The sequence below is a fragment of the Aspergillus novofumigatus genome, assembly GCF_002847465.1.
Source record: "Aspergillus novofumigatus IBT 16806 chromosome Unknown P174scaffold_8, whole genome shotgun sequence".
NCBI classification, from domain to species: Eukaryota; Fungi; Ascomycota; class Eurotiomycetes; order Eurotiales; family Aspergillaceae; genus Aspergillus; species Aspergillus novofumigatus.
In genome coordinates this window covers 1,356,277-1,376,517 of record NW_020194281.1, presented here as the reverse complement: position 1 = coordinate 1,376,517, position 20,241 = coordinate 1,356,277, and the positions used below count along the sequence as shown (strand labels likewise).

The 20,241-nt window shown below is 50.3% G+C and overlaps 4 protein-coding genes across 4 annotated transcripts; 3 read left to right on the top strand and 1 right to left on the bottom strand.

The window, feature by feature from the left end:
* The first annotated feature begins 3,878 nt into the window (after positions 1 to 3,878).
* P174DRAFT_395893 (uncharacterized protein) lies at positions 3,879 to 8,332 on the top strand. The gene is made up of 2 exons (XM_024823707.1): positions 3,879 to 4,962; positions 5,059 to 8,332. Exons 1-2 carry the CDS (start codon positions 4,355 to 4,357, stop codon positions 7,898 to 7,900), a joined length of 3,450 nt encoding a protein of 1,149 aa, XP_024678962.1. The 5' UTR covers positions 3,879 to 4,354; the 3' UTR covers positions 7,901 to 8,332.
* Positions 8,333 to 9,227: 895 nt separating this feature from the next.
* P174DRAFT_376851 (phosphatidylinositol-3-phosphate-binding ubiquitin-protein ligase) lies at positions 9,228 to 10,928 on the top strand (the record flags this gene model as incomplete). Its single annotated transcript, XM_024822719.1, has 1 exon — positions 9,228 to 10,928. The coding sequence occupies one exon, from the start codon at positions 9,228 to 9,230 to the stop codon at positions 10,926 to 10,928; it is 1,701 nt and encodes a 566-aa protein (XP_024678961.1).
* Positions 10,929 to 11,518: 590 nt separating this feature from the next.
* P174DRAFT_515479 (putative C6 transcription factor (War1)) lies at positions 11,519 to 14,778 on the top strand (the record flags this gene model as incomplete). The annotated part of the gene is made up of 6 exons (XM_024832189.1): positions 11,519 to 11,755; positions 11,873 to 13,299; positions 13,354 to 13,634; positions 13,688 to 14,232; positions 14,309 to 14,463; positions 14,487 to 14,778. Exons 2-6 carry the CDS (start codon positions 11,909 to 11,911, stop codon positions 14,776 to 14,778), a joined length of 2,664 nt encoding a protein of 887 aa, XP_024678960.1. The 5' UTR covers positions 11,519 to 11,755; positions 11,873 to 11,908.
* Positions 14,779 to 15,518: 740 nt separating this feature from the next.
* Positions 15,519 to 17,714, bottom strand: P174DRAFT_463803 (Zn(II)2Cys6 transcription factor; the record flags this gene model as incomplete). The annotated part of the gene is made up of 9 exons (XM_024830323.1): positions 15,519 to 15,655; positions 15,725 to 15,824; positions 15,877 to 15,983; positions 16,051 to 16,509; positions 16,577 to 16,844; positions 16,900 to 17,216; positions 17,309 to 17,503; positions 17,575 to 17,603; positions 17,704 to 17,714. 9 exons carry the CDS (start codon positions 17,712 to 17,714, stop codon positions 15,519 to 15,521), a joined length of 1,623 nt encoding a protein of 540 aa, XP_024678959.1.
* Between the last annotated feature and the right edge of the window lie 2,527 nt (positions 17,715 to 20,241).

Below are 20,241 nucleotides of genomic sequence, written 5' to 3'. Positions count from 1 at the left end.
ATTTGAATATTCAGCCATGAATCTTGGATAATGTACAGAGTTAGACTTTAGCCGACTAGCCGGCGACTATCTATCTGTTAGGCTTGAGTTTATCTAGGCTTTCGTAGCGTTCCTGAGGTGTCTTACAACTTCGAACTATTCTCTGCAGGATGCGTGCCATGTGTACGGTACAGGGCTATCTTATTATTTCCAATGATTATTGTGAACAAATTTACCAGATTTCGACTTCACTGAGAGACCGGATATGCCCTTCAAGGCTTCGACCCCTTCCGGTTCAATAATGATCGGCATTGATGCACATGCTGTGATCTTCATCAAGCATGTCGATGAAATGATCTCATTCCACGTCAGCTATATAGAGGTAGCGTGTAAACTGAAGACACGTTGACTAACTATTGCCGTATCACCTGCTATGATTTGTGCGAAGCGAGAGCATTTCTTGCTTTTTCATATTGGTGATTCCGTTATCTTCCAGACAGCAGTGGTCAGAGGTATTGCGCTATATATCACGTCCACTTCGCCAACGAGATATATTACTGAATTTGATAGGCTGCTCCGTCGAGAATGTCCACTCTCCTCGGAATGCAGCATTATTACCTCTCTATAGGGTCGAGATTTGCTGTGGTAAAGCTACGAATTCTGCATTTCTACATGACTATTAGGCTAATATTTCTCGAATCCTAATTTTCGCAAGAGTGACAAGCTGACAATTCTTAAATTGGTCTGGCTGGGACCAACGCAACCACTCGCCCAGACCGAGATAGCACCATGCCAACTACTGCTAAGTTGGTCCCTAAATTCAACTGAATTGTCAACCCCAATGTTGTAAAAGTTCTCTTAGCTGTGGCCTATCTAAAGAACTTTCTGGATGAAGATCCCACTATACAATACCTGCTTTTATACACTATTTGTGCTTCACAACTCATCGGTTCTCGTGCCTATGCCGACATCCGGCCGCCGTGGACGGTAAGTTGTCGAGTGTCGAATTTCCCGAAGAAGTGGTAGTACAGAGGTACTTTAGCCAAGCTCTCAACATCCAACACATTGTCTCGGGGGGAGTCGAGCATACCAATCACAAGCCGAAGACTTAATGCAAGGTAATTTCTCCTTCAATACGCCCAATCATGATCAGTCAAGATTTAGACCTCGAGCTCGGCTTTCCTTTTCGTCCTTTCCGGTACACTTGAGGCTCCTTTCCCCATTAGCAGTGTTTAATAACTCCGTAGTCTACACTTAAATCTGGATAACCCTAGAAGTGCTCCTTGTGTCTTAGCTAATGGTGAGAATTGCCAGGTGGGCTAGAACGAGACGTTGCGGTATTCATATAGTTTGCAAGGATCGTCATTTTCCCCGTCTCTCCCAAACACATGACTGGCGCACCGTGATATGGCAGAGCTCATTCTTTAAGATTATTCTGCCCCTGCAGTAAGCCCTGATCATCAAAGGGAAATACTAGGATGATTTCTATTGAGTTTCCTAGTCTCTGCGATATATATATCCGCAGCCACGTGCAGACCTCGAGGTCAGACATCGTACCTAGACCAAGAGAATTTGCCGATTTGATGGGTGAACTAGCACAATGACAGCATTGACCTCTGCCTTGGCCCATATGTTGGAGCTGCGACCATTTCTTGCCAGTCAATGAAGAACAAGAGAAGCCGAGGAGGTGAGAACAATGTAGGCCCTACTACAAAAATGCTGTAGGTTGTGGGTAGCACTTGAAAATCCTGCAATTTAGATAAGCTTCAAAGTGCATGCCATTCCTGCAAATGTTATATTTATGTGTGTTCATGGGTGTGGTGTGGCTGGCGAGATGCCACAGCTCGCCCTCGTCTCCCTGACATGGCATGGGAAGAACGAAACGGAACGGCTACTGTTTCATCTACCTCAAGTTGTCTACTCGTCTTCTTCATAGAGTACTGCAAGGAACTAGTCGCTGTCACGGGTTTGACTGATGATCTCCTGAAGGGGTATCTTCCTCCTGGAAATGCCTCCCAAGAGAACAGAGTCAAACTCAACAGCCTGAGATCACTCCTCGTCCAAAATGGTGAAAGGATACTTTGCCGACTTCGAAGCTACTATTCGATTTTTCACCATAATCTCTTATGCAGGACCTGACCTTCAAACCACCTTTCCCAAGCTGAGGAGATGAGAATCGAGGTTTGAGTCAAGGAGATATGACCCGAACTTCTGATGCAGGAACTGCAACGCGCGTTCAAGCGGTCCAGCATAGCAATCTCGTCGCCAGAACCCCCATATTGTTCCTGCGCAGGAGCTGATATGATGTACTTGTTCCGAGTCGACAGCGATCCTTCACACACAGATCATAGATACAGTTCAGGAAGTTGACCGCATACGAGGATTCTCAGTTTGTGGTAGACCGCCTGATTTTGTACGCGTCATACGCGAGTCCATCAACACCTTCATGAACTTCGGGCCATTCTCATCATTATGCTACAAGGAAGGGTTAATGACCGGGTAATCCACTGCCAAATACACCTTGAGTTGCCCCCAGCAGATTATCATACCATGCATGAACTTGCCCGAGGATAATGACGTGGTAGACCACACAAAGCACACCTTCCAGAGCACACCTTCTTGAGTCCCACATACAAAGGAGCCACTGGTGGAGAACCAAGTCTACAATCTTCTGGATGGTTGGTTGAAATGAATCAGATGCTCATACAGAGCTCGAGTGAGTTGAAGAACTATTCAAGAACTGACGGTCATTGTGTGTGTCTCATCAAAGCGATCAGCTTTTTAGGAGACCATGGGTGCTCCTTTGCTCATGATGTAATCCAGGACACAATATACCAACATTTCCCCTTACGCACCGCACCGATATCTAAATATATCCATGGTACGACCTGTGGATGCAAGGAGTGGCACTTGAAGACGATATCAGCCCTTCGCAAACCGTCTTCAAGTAGGGGATCGAACAATAAGTATTTCTGGACTCCCAAATGGGCGCCGTCCAGCTGGATTGTATGAATACGGAAGACTTCAGCCCAGCGGATGCTGTGCCACTGGAGATCCTCGTTGATGGTGGTGTGCCCTCAACATGGATCTCAACTGGGTATTCGGGCGCCCTCTAAAATCGCACAAACCTCACAAGGGAAAAAGCATCAAAATGGGTAGTAATTCAAGCATAACAATACATGATGAGAGCTGCCTATAATTGCATCTGTTGTTGAGAATTCCCCTGTCAGAAATTTTTCTTTACTGCGGCCCACAGACACCAGAGCTGGTGATAAACGGTGTCCAAAGTACCATGTGCGACGCAGTACAAGAGACATATTTGATGGATGTGAGACTACGCATACAGCTGCTTATCTGGAAAATCGACAATCTATCTGAATTGCGCTTGATCAAAATTCACATATTCCCGAAGCATCGATGTTTATAATCCTACAACCGTACAATTATAAGACTTCTAAGAATTTACCTGTACCATTATGAATATGCTTTGATAATGGTATGGTAATGGTGATGTTAAGAAAAGACGCGGCTGAGACAGTTTCAGTAGCTGTTGTCCAGTAGAATATCAAGATTTAGCAGGTGGTGTCGAGCGCATCTGCCGGTCAATAATAGTCATCGTTGTCATTGGTGTTAGAAGTGCCAGAATTGGTGCCCGCAGGTCTCCTCTCTCCTATCCTGTGTTTCTGTGTCAGAGTATGTGGTTATTAGCGAAAGCTCTCCGACTCTCCCTAATCTGGTCGGCGAGACGGTGGCTGTCTATGTTTCCAAGTTTAGAATGCCACCTCTTACGATCCACCCCCAAAGCAACCTAACAAAGTCAGCAAACATGGCGCAGCAAGCCGCCAATAGGTCCGGACTGGACCTGCTCTTACTGAGTACCCAGCGCCAGGGCTCGCATTCCAACTTTTTTTTTCTTTTCACGTTTCTTGTCAATCGCTTCTCTTGTCTTGTCTGTAACCAGCCGATACTCTCCGTGTTTACGTTTCGGTTGTTCGAACTTTTTCGTGTCTCCCCTCCGTCCCCGCGCTATCCCCTCCAAAGCCACGGTCGATTCCCCTAAACGGCGAACGAGATTCGACAGTACCTAGCCCGGGGAGAAAGCGAAGTGTTCCAGCTCTAGGCAACTAACCACCCATCGCTGAATGACGTTTATTGGCTCTTTTGGATTATTACCGGCCCTCAATTGCCTTCTTCCCTCCGCCATAGCGCGTTCCCATCCTGACTGACTTCAAAGAAGTCTTTGATGAGGACCTAGTCGGTGGGCATATATCATCCGAGGCGCGTTTGGGTACTCCTTCGACATCGTGGATTGATATCGCGGACGAGGGGGCTGACCTCCCCGAGGAGGTCATCCCAATCGCACGAGCTGGTCGTGATGTGTGCAGGTAACGATGCGGACCGGCATGGCACCTGGAGTCCTACGTTTGTGTCTCATCAACGCGCAGACAACTTCTCCTCCCGTAAAGACGGTCCGTTTCAGAACGGGATCCTGGGAACATCTCGACGACGGCGGCGATGGCACATTCTGAGATCTACACACCATGGCATAGCGGGCTTGTTGATGGTGTTGTTATTGGCACTCGTATCGTCGGCTCGCGCTGCGTTACTTAACTTCGAAAATTGTTTAGATGCGTCCATCGTCCAGTCAAATCCTTTACAATTGCAGTTTGTTCCATTGGACGTGTCAGTCGTTTTCGATCTTCAGGACCCTCTTTATACTCTCAACGTCACGATATATGGCAATGTGTCTGGAACTGCCGATCGGTCATCGTCCTACCCATCTCCCGATGATCCCCGGTGGTCGAACCCCAACGATACTGTCGGGAAGATCGCTGATCTCAATACTGCCAACAACAAATATAGTACTCTCCTGACCGATGTGGATGTAGTCAGCTTCTCCCCATATAGCGATGCCTCCAGATTCTGCGATGCCGTTACCCAAGGGGGTCCTTGCCCTTTGGGACCGGTCTTTTACGCGAATGCGTGAGTCTCGGCCACCTTATTTGAGCGTCGACGCATCGCATCACCTCTTCTGTTACCGTGTGTGTTCTGCTTTTACTGACTTGAGATTTACTACAGATCTACCTTGTCCGCGCTGCGCGCTTTCTCGATCCAGCACGACATGCAATCGGCCTACCACTTTTCCACCCTCTCGTCAACTTTCAGAATCAAATCGGGTGACGCAGCAGCTACTGCGCTCGGATGTATAACCGTGGATATTACATCGGACCTTGGAACAACTCTGAAGAATGCTCTAGCCTACGTCCCCCTCGTCATCCTTGTGCTGGTCGGAATCGCTACAATATCTGCGGCAATGTACAGCCCATGGGGCACGACGAATTTCTTCCACTGGACAAGCAATTATGGCCGGGATGAGGATGTTCTGCGGCTTGTGACGCCGGGTTTTGGGGACTGCATGCAGTATATACAGTTCGCGGTCTTGACGGGTGCGCTCTCATTGAATTATCCTGGATACTATCAGCCAGTGGTCAGCCAAGTCGCCTGGTCTACGCTTATGTTCAACCAGAGCTTTGTCCATCCAGGACAGGGGCGAGATCCTGTAATTGACGGGGTTTATGCCGTCAATGCCACCTATGGGCTTGAGAGGTTGGATCAGTATGTCGGCATGGCCACAGCAAGTGACATTTGGCCCGGGATGATCATCTGGTTGCTCGTGATCCTGGGCATAGTCACCGTCTTGATCCAGCTTGCATTCGCTTTCCGTTGGCTTCACCACGAACTGGCGAATATCCCGGAGGAGGATCTCCGTTCGAGAAATATGCCGTTCACTGTGGGGAACGTGATTCGGATAGTTTTTAACTTTCTGTTCCTCCCCGTGGTGTCGTTATCCTTCTTCCAGCTGGTGATTGCTGCCGACTCTCCAGCATACTCTGTGGCGCTCGCTGTTGTGGTTATTCTCGCATTATTGGTATTTTCCATTTGGACCGTCAGATTGATCGTGAGCACGCGCCCCAAGTCACACCTTTTCGACGACCTACCAACAGTGCTATTGTTTGGACCTCTCTACAATACTTTCTGCGACGATGCGGCAGCATTTGCGGCAGTACCAATCTTCATCACTTTTGCTCGTGGTGTCGCAATTGGTGCTCTTCAACCATCCGGCATAGCCCAAATAGTTCTCCTCGCCATCTGTGAAGTTGTATATGTTCTCACCCTCGTGGCCTTCCGACCATTTCCACATCCCACGTCAATGAACCTTTATCATGCTTGTTTCGCCATCGTGAGATTCCTTACGATACTTCTCAGCGTCGTTTTCGTCCCTTCTCTTGGAGTATCGCAGGCCGCGCGCGGATGGATTGGATACATCATACTCCTACTCCACGCTTTGGTACTTGTCTTTGGATTTTTCCTAAACGCACTGCAGACTTTGATCGAAGTGATAGCTCGACTCGCTGGCGCTGGTGGTTACGAGGGTGGCGCCACCCGCGGAGGACTGGTGAAGGTATTCGGCATGCGCCAACTCTCGCGACGCCTACCGAGACGCGATACTGCAGGCACACGTCAAAGCATGGCCTCCGACGCTGCCATGCTTGCGCACACAGACGATCGGATGTCCGCGCAATTCGATGGATCAAGGCCAAGGAGCCTTTCAGGCAGCTTGCTCTTGAACAGAGCAACCGCAAGCGACGGCAGGGCCAGTGGAATCTTCGAATCAGGAAGCGCACATGGAGGGACGCATAGCCGTGCCAACAGCAGTGGATTGTACACGCCTACTACCCTTGGCGGTTTCCAGGGTGCTGGCTACCAGACGACAGGAAGCAACTCACCCAAAAGCGGTCTCATCTACGCCATGCAACCCCATGACCCCTATTATAGACCCCCTCGGCCCCGTAGGAATAATGAACGAGGTGCATCTTTCGAAAAGGGCCGGACAGTCTCCCACACCGCTTCAAGGTCGGGTAATTTGGGCGATATGGACGACGATCTCATTGAGGGTCCCTCAATCTCCGGAAGGGGTACACCTGTGCCTGCGTATATCCCGGCACCCAAGGACGATCTTGACTACGATGACTCAAGACCGTCCCGGAAGGACTATGCCGTCCGTGAAGTAGACTTCTACTACCGAGTGCGAGGCCCTCCACTTTCCCAATCTGGGACAAGAAAGTTGAAGACCGGTCCCGCAGATCCCACAGGCCCGGTCTCCTCCGCTACAGGCTTTTTCCGAAATCTCTTCAGGGGAAAAACAAAGGAAAAAGGCAAGGGGTTTGAAGTTGTCCGCAGCACGAGAGCTCCTCCTCCTGGCCTCCTTCCCGAGGGAGATAATTTCAATGAGCCGTACAGGGACGAGCCCGAGGAGCAGCCATCCCCTGATCATGAACGCCAGGCTACGGATAATGATGTGGAGGAATCTGACTCGGGAGACGACGCCAATTCACCGACTAAGCGACCTTCCATCAGCTTACCACAACTTGACGTCGGCGGTGCTATCGAGCTTCCTAGCCGACTGGGGTCGCGGCGCAGCTCTTTAGCACCCTCCGTGACACGGCGGGATTCTGCCAATGCATTTGATCTGGACAAAGACGCTCCTTCTCAGTCCCTACCCGTGGTTGAGGAAGCCGCCTCGACGGGGGTTTCAACACCCGAACTTCAGCACGACACTACGCGCTTTCCGACTAGTCAACTTCAGCCCTCTTCCGGTGCCGGTCGCCTGCCATTCAGCGCCAACAGCTCACCTTCTCGGGATCGGAATCTCTCAATCGCTTCCACGATCGGCTCGAGATCATCCAGTCGCCGAGTCGGTCATGATGGCAATGATAAACCTGAACGTCCATCGAGCGTGGGTTATGTTGCTCAGCACCGAACCTCGGATTACATACACCAGGCTAGTCCAGACGAGCCCACCTTTGCAGGAAGTTCAGCTGAATTAGTGGACGAAGCTCCTCATGGAGGAGCGCATTAAATCGTCATTGTTAATGTCACTCACCTTCGACATCCAACTCACGAATCTCCTTTCTACTTCGCCCTCGTCCCCTTTTCGCATCTCTCTTCCCCTCGAAAAATAATACGTATCGGGCGTTTGTGATATACTACCGGATTATTCTTTTTCTTTCTCTTCTTTTTCTTTTTGCGTATCGCCTTGAGGATAGCGGCATTTAGCGAAATTTGGCCTTTTCTCCAGCTTATTTGACGGTGGCCTCGACATACGAAGAAGCTACCAGAGCATCTTGTTAGACCAGTCTAATTTCGTTTCAAGTCTCTTGTTTGTGATTTATGGCGGCCCAGTGCAACAGAGGGCCCACACGAGTGTACAATTTGGGGGTTTCTTTTCCTATATGACATACTAGGCAATAGTTTATTTTAACTATATTGAATGGTAACATGATGCTTGTGGATCTACTTTTATATTTAGTCCCGATGCTTTTTCACAGGCTCCTGACCACTGTTAGCGATGTCGTCGGTTGACTCGGAATTTAAACTTGAAGACGACGAAGTGATGTGTCACGCTACAACTCTAAGCAAACAGAGCATTCTCCTATCGCCACAACGAGTATCTGCTGACACCAACGCCTGTATGAGAGCAACAATCATTCTCGTTGATCATCCATTAATCCCATCCGATTTTCACGGTCAGGATTTGACATGATCGTGTCACAATAAATACTAGCAGCATTGAGATCAAGCATGTATGCGAATGCAGCAACATCCCAGTGTCGCCGCCGTTTGTAAGCTTGCGAGGAGCCCGCGGCGAATTCTCGGGTTGGAGTGATTAGGCACGTCCGCGTTGTCTTCCGCACCGAGTCTTTTCTCTAGTTTTGTGCTTCGTGCGCCCTTTTTTTTTATTTCTGTTTGTTGCTACAGATGACCTTGGAATCTTTTGTCTGATGGTTTACTCAATCTTGGTGTTATTGTCCTGTCCTTGTCTCGCAGTTGCTGGCTTACTGTCACGAGACCCTTGATAGTCGGTCATTAAGGTCCGGGCACCATCAGATCCTCGCAGCCTCCTCGCTTCGCATAGATAACGAAGTTGCCCTTCTTCGTTGCGCTACGTCTTTCTATCTCTCTCCTCAAGTGTTGAATACATACGACACTTTGAAAGTAACTCGATCAGTCTACTATCTCCACGCCAATCCGCATCGTCAGATACCGCACAGCTCCTCGCACCCATCCTGGAATTTCCACGCCACACAGTCAATGACGGACCGTCGTCTAAACGGCGGAGACTGGTCTCCTCTTCAACTGCAGGGAGTCCAAGCTTGATGTCCTCTTCCTCTACATTTCCAAGGCTCATGTCTTCGTCGTCGTCGAGTACCGCTTCCTCCGCTTCTTCTACACCCGCGGCTCCACCCGCCTCATTCTTCATTCCTGGTCCTACCGGCGCCGTCCCCAGGCCTCATGCTAGCTCAGAAACATTGGGAACATCCAGTGCTGGCGCTGCTTTTGATAAACGGTCGGAACGGCGACGGTCAACACTCTCTGGGTCGGACCGGAAGAGAAGGCTGATCAATTTCGAGGGGGATGGGTGGCCGCATCGCACAGGGTCCCACAGGATGATGGAAGCAGGATCGAGTAGCCGGGTGGCAGTGGATAGCAGGTCTATCCAGCCGGCACCGTCGCATGCAGCAGCGACTCCTGCGGTCCCTGGTTCCTCGTTTGCTACACCTATCGAACTATCTTCTTCGCCACCGCAGCTGTTGCCTGAAAGAACGGACAATATGCACCGAACTTCCTGGTCGCAGGGCGCCAATGGATATATGGAGTATATACGGCCCCGATGGCAACCTGATTCGGAGGTTACGAACTGCCCGATATGCGGAACAACGTTCAGTTTCTGGTACAGGAAGCACCACTGTCGGAAGTGTGGACGGGTTGTTTGTGCGGCTTGTTCTCCTCATCGGATTACAATACCTAGGCAGTTTATCGTCCGTCCTCCGGAGCCGAATCGCTCGCCTGCAGCGACTTTGATACCCGCGCGGGCAGCTCAGGTCATCAATCTGCATGGGGACGATACATCGCAATCACCGGTGGCGATTAACCCAGCCCTCGGCGGTGGCGAGGAGGTACGACTCTGCAACCCGTGTGTGCCAGACCCGAATCCGGAACCGCTTCGGGGGTACACTGCGGTTCGAGGAGGTGGTGAGCAAGGGACGAACTGGGGCAGGGGTCCACCGAGCCAAGGTCGACACCGGTCTTATCACTCATTGTCGACATCTACGAGACAGTTTCCTTATGATGCATTCGTAAGTTTTGTCAACTCAAGAGGCCGAGAGTTAAACACTGATAAGATCTCGCCTTTCCAGACGGAGTCTTCTTCATCAAGATTGAATCGGCGATCAATAAGCTCGAATGATTACACAGGCTTGGGCGGTGCTCTAGGCGGCGTGTTCAGTTCCAGCTTACAAGAAAGACCAATGCGATATGGGTCATTGCCCGGTTCGCAGTGTTCTAACCGACATGCTAGCTCGTCGGCCCGTCCCTACCTAGGTTACTTTCCGGCACTCCGCCATTTACCTCCACCGGCACCTGAAGGGACTAGTGTATCTACTGGGGGATCGTTCAGTACAACTGGTCATGATCGGGATTCTCACCGGCGCGTCTTCTATCCACCGCGGCGTCATGTTGACGAGAGCGATATTTGTCCCATATGCAGCGACGAACTTCCACCACTGGGTGAGAATGGTAACGAGGATGACCGGGAAGCACACATCCGTGAGTGCATCGAGAGCCATGGCCGTGGCACGCGGTCGGCGTCTCGAGGAGGAAGTCCAGTAGCTGCGTCTCCTGTTCCAGTTCGCATGCTTGCATTCACTGCTACGGAGAAGGATTGTCTAGGACAGGATGGCGCCGTGCAAGAATGCACGATCTGTATGGAAGACTACGAGGTCGGTCAGCCGCTGGTACGCCTGGAGTGTCTATGCAAGTTTCACAAGAGGTGCATTGTAGAATGGTTTGAGCGCAAGAAGGAGTGCCCTGTGCACAAGGTGGCCTGAAGATTCGGCAAGTATGCCACTCATCCTACCTCCACACGACTTTCCCATGTTACGAATTGCAGTCCCGTACCTTTTTGGGCTCGATGCTCTCTGGTATAGCATTGATAACGGTTATCTTACGATTTTTGATACTCAGCAGCATGGCTATCTGGTGGATAATGTCGTTTTCATTTCATAGAGCTAGCGTTTATTATGTTAAATGTCTGGTTTGGCTTTTGCTTTCATTGTTTCTTGTTGAAATTGGATGATCAGACGGTGGCGTTCATGGTTCTGCGGAGTCTTTGTCGAGTTTCACTCCTCTCATATATCCCTATCAAGTATTTGCTAGAATATGGATTCATTTTTGGATGATTAGCCGCCAGCTTCCCTTCAAAAATTGGAGCACTCAATACGTATGAAATATTGAGAATTAAAATAGCAGATAAGCTGGTTTATGGAAGATACATAGATGGTCTTGAACAAGCGAGTACATAGAAGGTGGAAGAGGCGAAGGTAACTTAGTATGAGTCCCGAATCGTGACAAATCAACTTCGGATTACCTTGGGCAGACCTGCTCCATCCAACGACCGTCAAACTAACGTCCTACAACAGGGTTCTTTCCATCAAATAACACTGTCTCCTTTTTGCCAATATATTACCTGCTATAAGCTTGGAGCAAATGCTTAGATTCATACTGCGAAAGGCTGGATCGTGATCTCGATCTCCCGACTAATCCCCACTGATCGGTCATCGGTGGCCCGACTGACCGTTTTTCCGACTGTCTGCAAGGGAGCTCGACTCGACACTCCGATTGCAGCTATTATTTTATCCGATTTAAATCATCCCAGGTAAGCTGAGTCAATCTCTCTTTGCTCAACGTCGACTGGATGACTCTGAATTTGCGCGCATCATCTCCGAGACAACGATGCAGAGCTACCTGCTGACAATGCCACGGGCATCCGCAGAGTCCGCGCTTGCTTGCACTCGCAGCCCCGCAAGCAATGGACATCGATCCGCGTCTACGTATCGGTCGTGACAAGAATGGTCCAGAAGGAGCGAAGACCGGCCACTCATATGTTCCAGCTACTGCATCAAGGCAAGGAGAGAGCACTCCTACTACCGCTCCTTCGACGCATCCTCCCGGCGACTACCCCGACCCTCCGTCGTCCCACTTCTCCCCGAGCGAGCAGGTACACTCCGCGTCCTCCACCTCAGGTAGCCACAACCACTACGCTGCATCGAATACGCAATCGACCTCGCCTCATGGGTATTATCCCAGCGGGCCGGTGGATGGAAGCGCCTCGGCCGACCCTAACGATCCATACGGGGATCTGAAGCGGCCGCGCGCTTGCGAGGCATGCAGACAGCTCAAAGTTCGATGCGAGCCGGACCCGAGCAATCCGAACGGATCGTGCAAACGGTGTGCCAAAGCCGGGAGGTCGTGTGTCGTGACGGCGCCGACTCGCAAGCGTCAGAAGAAGACAGATAGTCGGGTTGCGGAGCTGGAGAGGAAAATCGATGCGTTGACGGCGAGTCTGCAGGCGTCGCAGGGCCAGGACTTACTCCCGCCAACGAGGCCTGCGGTCGAACCGCGGGAGGAACATCAGGGGAGACGGTGGCTTGGAGGCGGACAGACTGCACCGAGTGGACCGACATATTTGAGTCCTCCTGTAGATCTGGCGGGCAGCAAACGGCACTCCAGTGGTGAGGTCAAGGAACCGAGGGATCCCGCGTCTACAGCAGTATACCCTCGCGCGCCTAGCCCCCTCAAGGAGCAAACGAGGGAGAATGCGCCCTCAAGACAATGGCGTGGTCCGTGGTCAAGCTCAGAGTCTGCTTCCAGAGCGGACGCAGGGACTTCCGAGTCTGTCGATATAATTGACCGAGGACTCGTCAGCGTCGCAGTAGCTTCGGAGGCTTTCAATAGATTCGTGACTCATATGGCGCCTCAAATGCCATTTGTGGTTTTCCCTGCCAGCACGACGATGGGCGATGTTCGGAAATCCAAGCCGGTGCTGCTTCACGCTATTATCGCTGTCTCTATCGGCGCCATACAGCCCGATGCTCAACTCGAGTTGCTGGAAGACTTCTACAAGATTGTCGCAGAGCGAATCGTGGTCAAAGGTGAAAAGTCCTTTGACCTGGTGCAGGCTTTGGTAGTCTCCTGCAACTGGTACACTCCACCTGATCATTTTGAGAAGCTCAAATTCTACCAATTGACTCACATGGCCGTCACTCTGGCAATGGATCTGGGGATGAACAGGAAGTTGTTGGTTCGAAACAAGCCTTTACCTATGTTCAAGGAAATGGTTATGAAGAAGCCGCCGTCAATGAATCTTGATTCTCCAGAGACGCGACGGACATGGCTTGGTTGTTATTTCATGGCTGTCCAGTAAGTCTGCCTGTCACGGCGATCATCTTAGTACGCTTGCTGACCTTCTGGCAGAGTTGCTGTTTCTTTAAGGCGTGTCCTGCTCGTCCGATGGCAGCCATATATGGACGAATGCGTGTCGATTCTGGAAAATTCTCCCGATGCATTGCCTTCAGATAAAGCAGTGATACAGTGGGCGAGACTTGCGCACATGACTGAGGATATCAATTTCCAGTTGTCCTCCGATGATACTGTCTATGTGCCCTTCACAGATCCGAAGGTTCAATACACGGTGAAGGTGTTTGAAAAGCAACTGGAACAGTGGAAGAGGGAGACTCCACCGGAAATCTATACTTGTAAGTTGAGTGGCCACGCTGTACCTTAACCACCTTAACTGACCAACGTACAGCTGTCATGAAACAGTCAGAACATATTGTGAATCTCTACATATACGAAAACGCCATGTTGATGGAGACCGGCGACGACCGGAAGAAAACAGGAGAAGAGTATACCAACGCCGCTTATATGCATGCACTAAGCGTCTGTTTGACGTCCATTCATCAAGTGCTAGACACCGTTTGTTCCGTCGATATCAAGGACTTGATCTCCTTACCGACCGTCTGCCTGGCAAGAGTATCATTTGCTGCCGTCTCCCTCATCAAACTATATTCTGTCGTTTCGTTTCCCGGGAGCCAAATAGGACAGGTCATTGATTCATCCAGTCTCAAGGTTGAATACTACCTCAACAAAGTAATTGATCACTACGCCGCAGCAGGAGAGCTTCCTGGGGGCCGAACGCCGGGCAAATTCTCTGTGGTCCTCGCCATGCTTCGGAGTTGGTTCGTCAAGCGCAAAGACCACAACCGAGCACTGAGAGAAGCATTCGGGGGAGGACCGGTCTCTTGTACCACGATGGATCTCTCAGAGCCCCACGAAGGAGACAAGGCCCAATCGGTACGATTCACCCCCGTAACCCTCCTTATCCTTCGACAACTCGCTAAAGGAAGAATAAAACTGACATCTCAAACAGGGTCAAACCCCCCTTCACCTCCTCAGCGAAGTCGCCAACAGCCGCTCCGCTACAGCCCATCCTTCCTCCAACCACCGACCAAGTTACGCCTCCCAGTCCTCCGCAGAACCCATCACCCAGACACCATCCTCCGATTTGACTGCGCAAACCGTCCGGTCTAGCACCGCTACCGACTCAGACCCTTGGACCCAGTACCCGTCCGCCCCCTTTCATCCGCAACAACCCAAGCCCAACAGCAAGCCCAATCACGCCAGTTCTACTCGCCTTTCAACTCGAATTATCAGGACATGTCATCTTACAATGATGGCGGCAATATGATGATGTCCCCGATGAACCAGGGATTCTTCGTACCTGAGTTAGGAATGCATGTTGGGTTCGACTCTGGGAATATATTTGCGCTGGAGCACCTGTTCAACGATGGGCTGTTGAACCTTCCACTACCGGCTGATGTGGGAATGGGGTATTATTGATATTGAGATTTTACAGCGGTTATTCAGACGAAGTAATGGAACAGGATAATAGATCCTGTTCTTGGTTACTGTTTGTTCTACCGTACTGTCGTATATGTATGAAGATCGTTTCGGTTCGTTTATATCTCAGGCCAGCTATATGATATATCCAGGGCATTTTCCTCCTTACTCTTAGCGGCTAGCGTACATGGATCTTCAATGATTCACCTCGCTGCCTTCTGTTTTGCGTACTTCGTGGTAGATGTAATGGTCCGGAACTGGGATGTTTGATTTGTTCAAGAATAAGTGCAGTATGCAGCGTGAACGCGGTGAAGAACTCCCACATAGAAGCCCCACACGGGGAGCGATCTACTTCCCAGAAGAGTTAGGACATGGCCCCACCTAATATGCCGCGATTCTTGTCATCTGATCCTGAAGAGGAAATTATTGCGGCATGGAATGCCGTGCATCGAATCGCCGTTGCGGACGGCTTGCGGTGCATTACCGCATTGCGCGTAGATCATGTGGAGAGAGTCCTTGAAGCCTTGCAAGGCAAGCAAGGGGTTACTCCGAGACTGAAAGAGAGTTTGTAGGATTTAAGATTGTAGGTTGGGCACCAGAAGGGGAGGGCGGGGGACGCTAATTTGGACGCGTAAGTGAAAACTTGCGCGTTCGGCGGTAGATCGAGCGGCCTGCTTATGTCGATCAAGTACTGGCTGGGTATGACGATGTGGACGGGAAACTCCCAGAGACATCTCGTCTCAAGTTGCGGTGAAACCCCAGTCGTGGCTGAGTTTTTGCACCTCGAATGCCCACGGCCAACCGTTTTCTGCCTCTGTTTTGCGAAGGAGAGCAAGGAGGCAATTCTGTGCCAGAGGATCGAGGATCCATGAACCGCCTAGAAAGGAATTAGAGGCTGGTTAGAGCCTGGAAACATTTCCGAACGTTCTCCACTCGGAAGACTTACAGGCACAGAGCGTGTGGCAGGCCATGATGCGTACTGATGGGTCATCGTCGGTAGAGAGGGCAATACCAAAGATAATGCCGAGATTCGTCAGAATATCATCCTGCTGAGTTTCAGCAAATTATGCTTAATTAGGCAACATATTGAACACAGACCTTGATCCTCCTCACGATATGCTCTGGTGGGTTGCCAGCATGCATCGTGTGTAGTTCATGCTCCAATAGTAGAGCCTTTGCCATACAAATATGCTGTATCGCGGTAGCTACGCTCGCGTTAACAGTCAGCTCGGAACGTCAATTTCTCATGAAGCTGACTAGTCTTGAGCTTACCATGTAAAGGTGTCGTATACCATATGACGGGAAACGGCCTGTGATTATGCGGGTCGGCATGCGAGAAATGTAATGGTTGGAAAGTTTCCGGCTTCTCTAACTCCCATATTCGGAGTTTTCTTTTCAATTCGACACCATCCACCGTGTCTAGACGCATTTGGTGATTCGCGCCATAGCAATAATTGATGGTCTCAGCTAGAAGCCACGTAGCCCTATGCGTCCAATCTCGTTCGGCTAGGGGGTTCTTGCTCTCCCACATTCGGTAAAGGCTTTGTTCAAAGGGGCTGAGCGTCAACCGTAGGGGGTTGTGGTGCGAAAGTGCAAACTGAATATCCTGCATCAAAAAGACCCAAAACGATGCCTCTGCGAGACCTCCGGAGACTGCACAGTCAACTTGAGAGCTGAAATAAACTGAACCGGCTAGGAGGTGTCGCTGCTGATCGGTGGAGGGAGCGTGAGCTGTAAAGGCGTGCCAATGCATTAGTGATCCGGTCCATGTAATTTCTCGTTTATCCCTCGCACGCACAAGAAATCTGCTCAAAGAAGCGTAATATCACTGTTGAAGCGAGAACAACCTCGATGCTGATGCCGAAGTTTCTGTTCTCTAACGCAGGAAGAAGGATCGCGATACACCTTTCGTGATATTCATCTGCGATATTCGGCGGTACTGAGTTCTTGGTGTGGGAGAGATGGCGAGCCGCTATCGCCAAACACGCATACAGAAGGAGTGGACAGGAGGGTGCCCGTTCCACCACGTCTACCGAGAAATGCATTTCATGGTCGCTCACGTCCAGCTAGATAACTGTAGTTAGCCAGATGGCTCACGAGATCGAGAGAATAGGAAAGTACCCATGCACCCAAGGAGTTTCGGAAATGCCGTAGAAGGAAGGCTTCATTGAGACTGGCCAGTTTCTGACGGCTGACTAGGGCGTCTGGGGTTAGAAGAGAATCGGTCACATTGGGAGTAAACGGTCCTGCAATCCCCGACCAGCGTGGAATACTTGGGGAAGGAGAAGGGTTCACAGCGTTGACGATCGCCGATGAAGGGAATGCTGCACCAGACGAGGATCGACCTTCAGGCACCACCTCAAGGAAGGATGTTGGCCTCTCTACCGGAATAACATGATAATCAGCAGCCGTGCGGTCGGTCTCGTCTTCGAAATCGACTGAATGATTGGTAGACACCCCATCAGTGTCAGTGCTGGCCCATTCCTCGTTTCAAACATGAGAATAATGAAAACTTCGGGGTTGGACGTACCTTCTGGGGGAGTTTTGACCCAAACCTGGTCGCCAGGAAAAGTCAAGTCACTCTCTCCATAGCGAGGGGGACCCTTTGGCCTCAGAGATGGGTTCTGACCGTGTCGGAAAGTGATCTCCTCCGGTTTTGTTGGTGCTGGAATGCACTTCCGCCCTGATCGCTGACAACGCAGACATTCCGTACCAGTTTTATCACCTAAAGTTCGCTGTCAGATATCTAGACCTCTTAGACTAGCCGTGCAGCTCGAGAATAGTAGTGATATTTACATTTCAGATGGCGCTGGCGACAAGTGAGACTTTAAGAGACATCGCACCATGTTAGCGACGGCCAAGACAAAATAGTGCGACTGACAAGCAAAGGCACCAAGAGACAGGATACAAGGGACATTGACTGACCATCCCCTCATCACGTTGTCCTGAGGATGGTCATCGACAGGCAACTATAACAGCCATGGATGAGATGAAAACATCTACCGGGTGTCTGAACCGATCTGAGAGGTGAGAAAGGCGTGGTAAAGAGAGAAAGATTGGAAGGAAAGCAAAATATGCGAGAAAGAAGAGAGAAGCACTAAAACGCGGCTAGAGACCGGCCACTCTAGCGATAACAAGTGATGATGCTGATGAATGGTCGAATAAAGCCTGAGTGGTCTGTTGGTTTGTGCAAAGCGGATCGAGCGGACCAAGATACTCTGCGGGTCGACGCCAAATGAGAGAGAAAAAAATGCAGTACGTACACAAGGACTTGGCCTAGCGAGTGACGCTGATTTAAAGAAACGAGGAAGCATGGCTGTCTTTCATAGATCTGCAAAGGCAGACACAGGGATGTTGTTAGGCCAAGTGACTTCCCACCACATCGTTCCAAGGATCGCAGGAGTAGTGTGTGATGGAAGTCCATGAAGAACGTCCAGACTGCTACAGGCCGACGGTCTCCTTCTCCAACCGGAATAGCGACCTACTCAAGCTTCAAGGCCGGATTGGAGCGCTGCAGAGCCGATGGCGTTCTCTCCGACAAGCGCATGGCGATTGACATGACCGCCTCTGATCACTGCCGGAACGAGAAAATCCTCCCAAGCCTATTATTAGGGAGGACCGATCCTCCTCAACGGTGCAATTAGGCTCAAAGTAAGCGAAGCAGAGTCTCGGTACTTGTGATGATTCACTTTCCGAGCCTCCGTATGGTTACTCCATCCTTCAACCTTCAGGGGACCCCCTTTGGTCGGCCGAGTAGACTATTCATCCCTGACTCCTCCACAATCAACCTTGGTTTGCCATCGAGGTAGTATCAGCGGCCCCACAGTCTTCGTGAAATAGAACCTAGTGCCAAATATCCTTTGATCTGGACTCTACCGATGTACATCATTCCCGCTATTCGTGGGGGTTCACGACTCCATATTGTTCCGGACGGGCACACCTTAAGGCTAAAATGAGTAAACAGCCCTTTAAGACGAGACGAGTCCAGCTCCTATTTCGGCAAAAATCTGCCTTACTATTCGATAGCTCCATTTCATCCGTCAATAAGCGGGTGAGATTGATAAAACCCTTTCACGCCAGGTCTACGTTAGGCATGATCGTGTCTTCGTGTGTGATGGGCTTGACAAACGCACCTCTATCTTTATGACCAGAGGTCACGTGACTGAATACTGATCCCACGTCGAGTTGTTGTTAAATGCTCCTCCCGACTCAGTTCAGGAGAAAAAGCGACTAGGCAATGAGTTAAGTACAGATTGACTCTGTGACGATTCTGAAACGGGCTCCCCGCCACCAATGTCTCAGAAGATCGGGGGACAGGAAGGAGGAAGTTCGACAGCACCGTGCTGAGTAGCCCGAGCCCCGTGCGTCTTTTGGTTTCATGATTTACTTTTGTGTTTCGAATCGACTTCTAGCCAGACTAGACCAGCTAGTTAAATGGAGAACCCCTCCAATTGTGGCCTAACCAGGCAAGAGAATAATCATAGTTCTCAGGTGATGTTGTGATGTTGACGCTGTGGTGATGCTAAAAGCACTGGAGCCTGTAAACAGACATAATTCACATGATACACACGTGATATTTCCGGTTGTCTTTGAGAAAGCATGACATTTGTTTGGTCCTTGTCTTGGCGCTGTGTACTATATTATCACCCCGAACATAGAAGTTGAAGACTTCGCAATCGTTTTCAAGCAGTACCAAGCATTTCTTCCCTGTTCCCGCGTCGGAAAGACGTTGGAAGCCTCATCGGCGAGATTTGAGCCGCTACCACTTACGTTACAGAAAACAGACTGCTAGCTTCTTCCTGATGAGGCGACCGTTGGCGACGATGTCCACTTCCACTTGCCCTAAAGAAGTGTAGATAGAAATTACAGTTTTATGGCTCTCCGATATATGAGGATCTTCAGTAAGATTGTCGATCAATTCTGCATTCAGTGTTCATTCGTGGGCCCTGACTTTGCCGGGCCAAACTTTCGCGCGGCAGTTGAGTAGCAAAATGAACCCTTGGTATCCTTGATTCAGGCCAATGAACTTGTTTTGCGTTGCCCTCAGCCTCTCACCCAGGTAAGCCAGCACGTCGAAGGATAAGTAAGCAAATCTACGACCCACTGGGCGAAATGGTGATGAATGCGCGTCGCCGGAATTCAACCTGTTAGCCAATGGGCCCCTTTTGACGGGGCCTATTATGAGCAACTGCTTCACCAATCGTTGTCCTCAGGATAGGCTGCGTTCAGTTCCAGATTTGGCTTGGATTTGAATTTATATCATAAGCATATCAAGCAGCGAAGCTGAGCAAAGGAGGAATGGCCTCCACTAACATTAGCGTGCTTCACTGTAGGCTCAGGGACTGATATCGCCGAACGGAATATCCGCTTCGGCCACTTTAATCAGAAGAATTAAATGGCCGATTGGATTCTATGTGGCCTCGTGGTTCGTCAGCGGCTGGATATCTCTACTACTTCTGATTG

What these genes read in the sequence shown, in the direction of transcription:
- P174DRAFT_395893 (XM_024823707.1), top strand. Translation starts at nt 4,355, where the DNA reads ATGTGTGCAGGTAACGATGCGGACCGGCATGGCACCTGGAGTCCTACG. An exon ending in CCGGTCTTTTACGCGAATGC is followed by an intron (nt 4,963 to 5,058) that starts GTGAGTCTCGGC and finishes GATTTACTACAG; the next exon opens with ATCTACCTTGTCCGCGCTGC.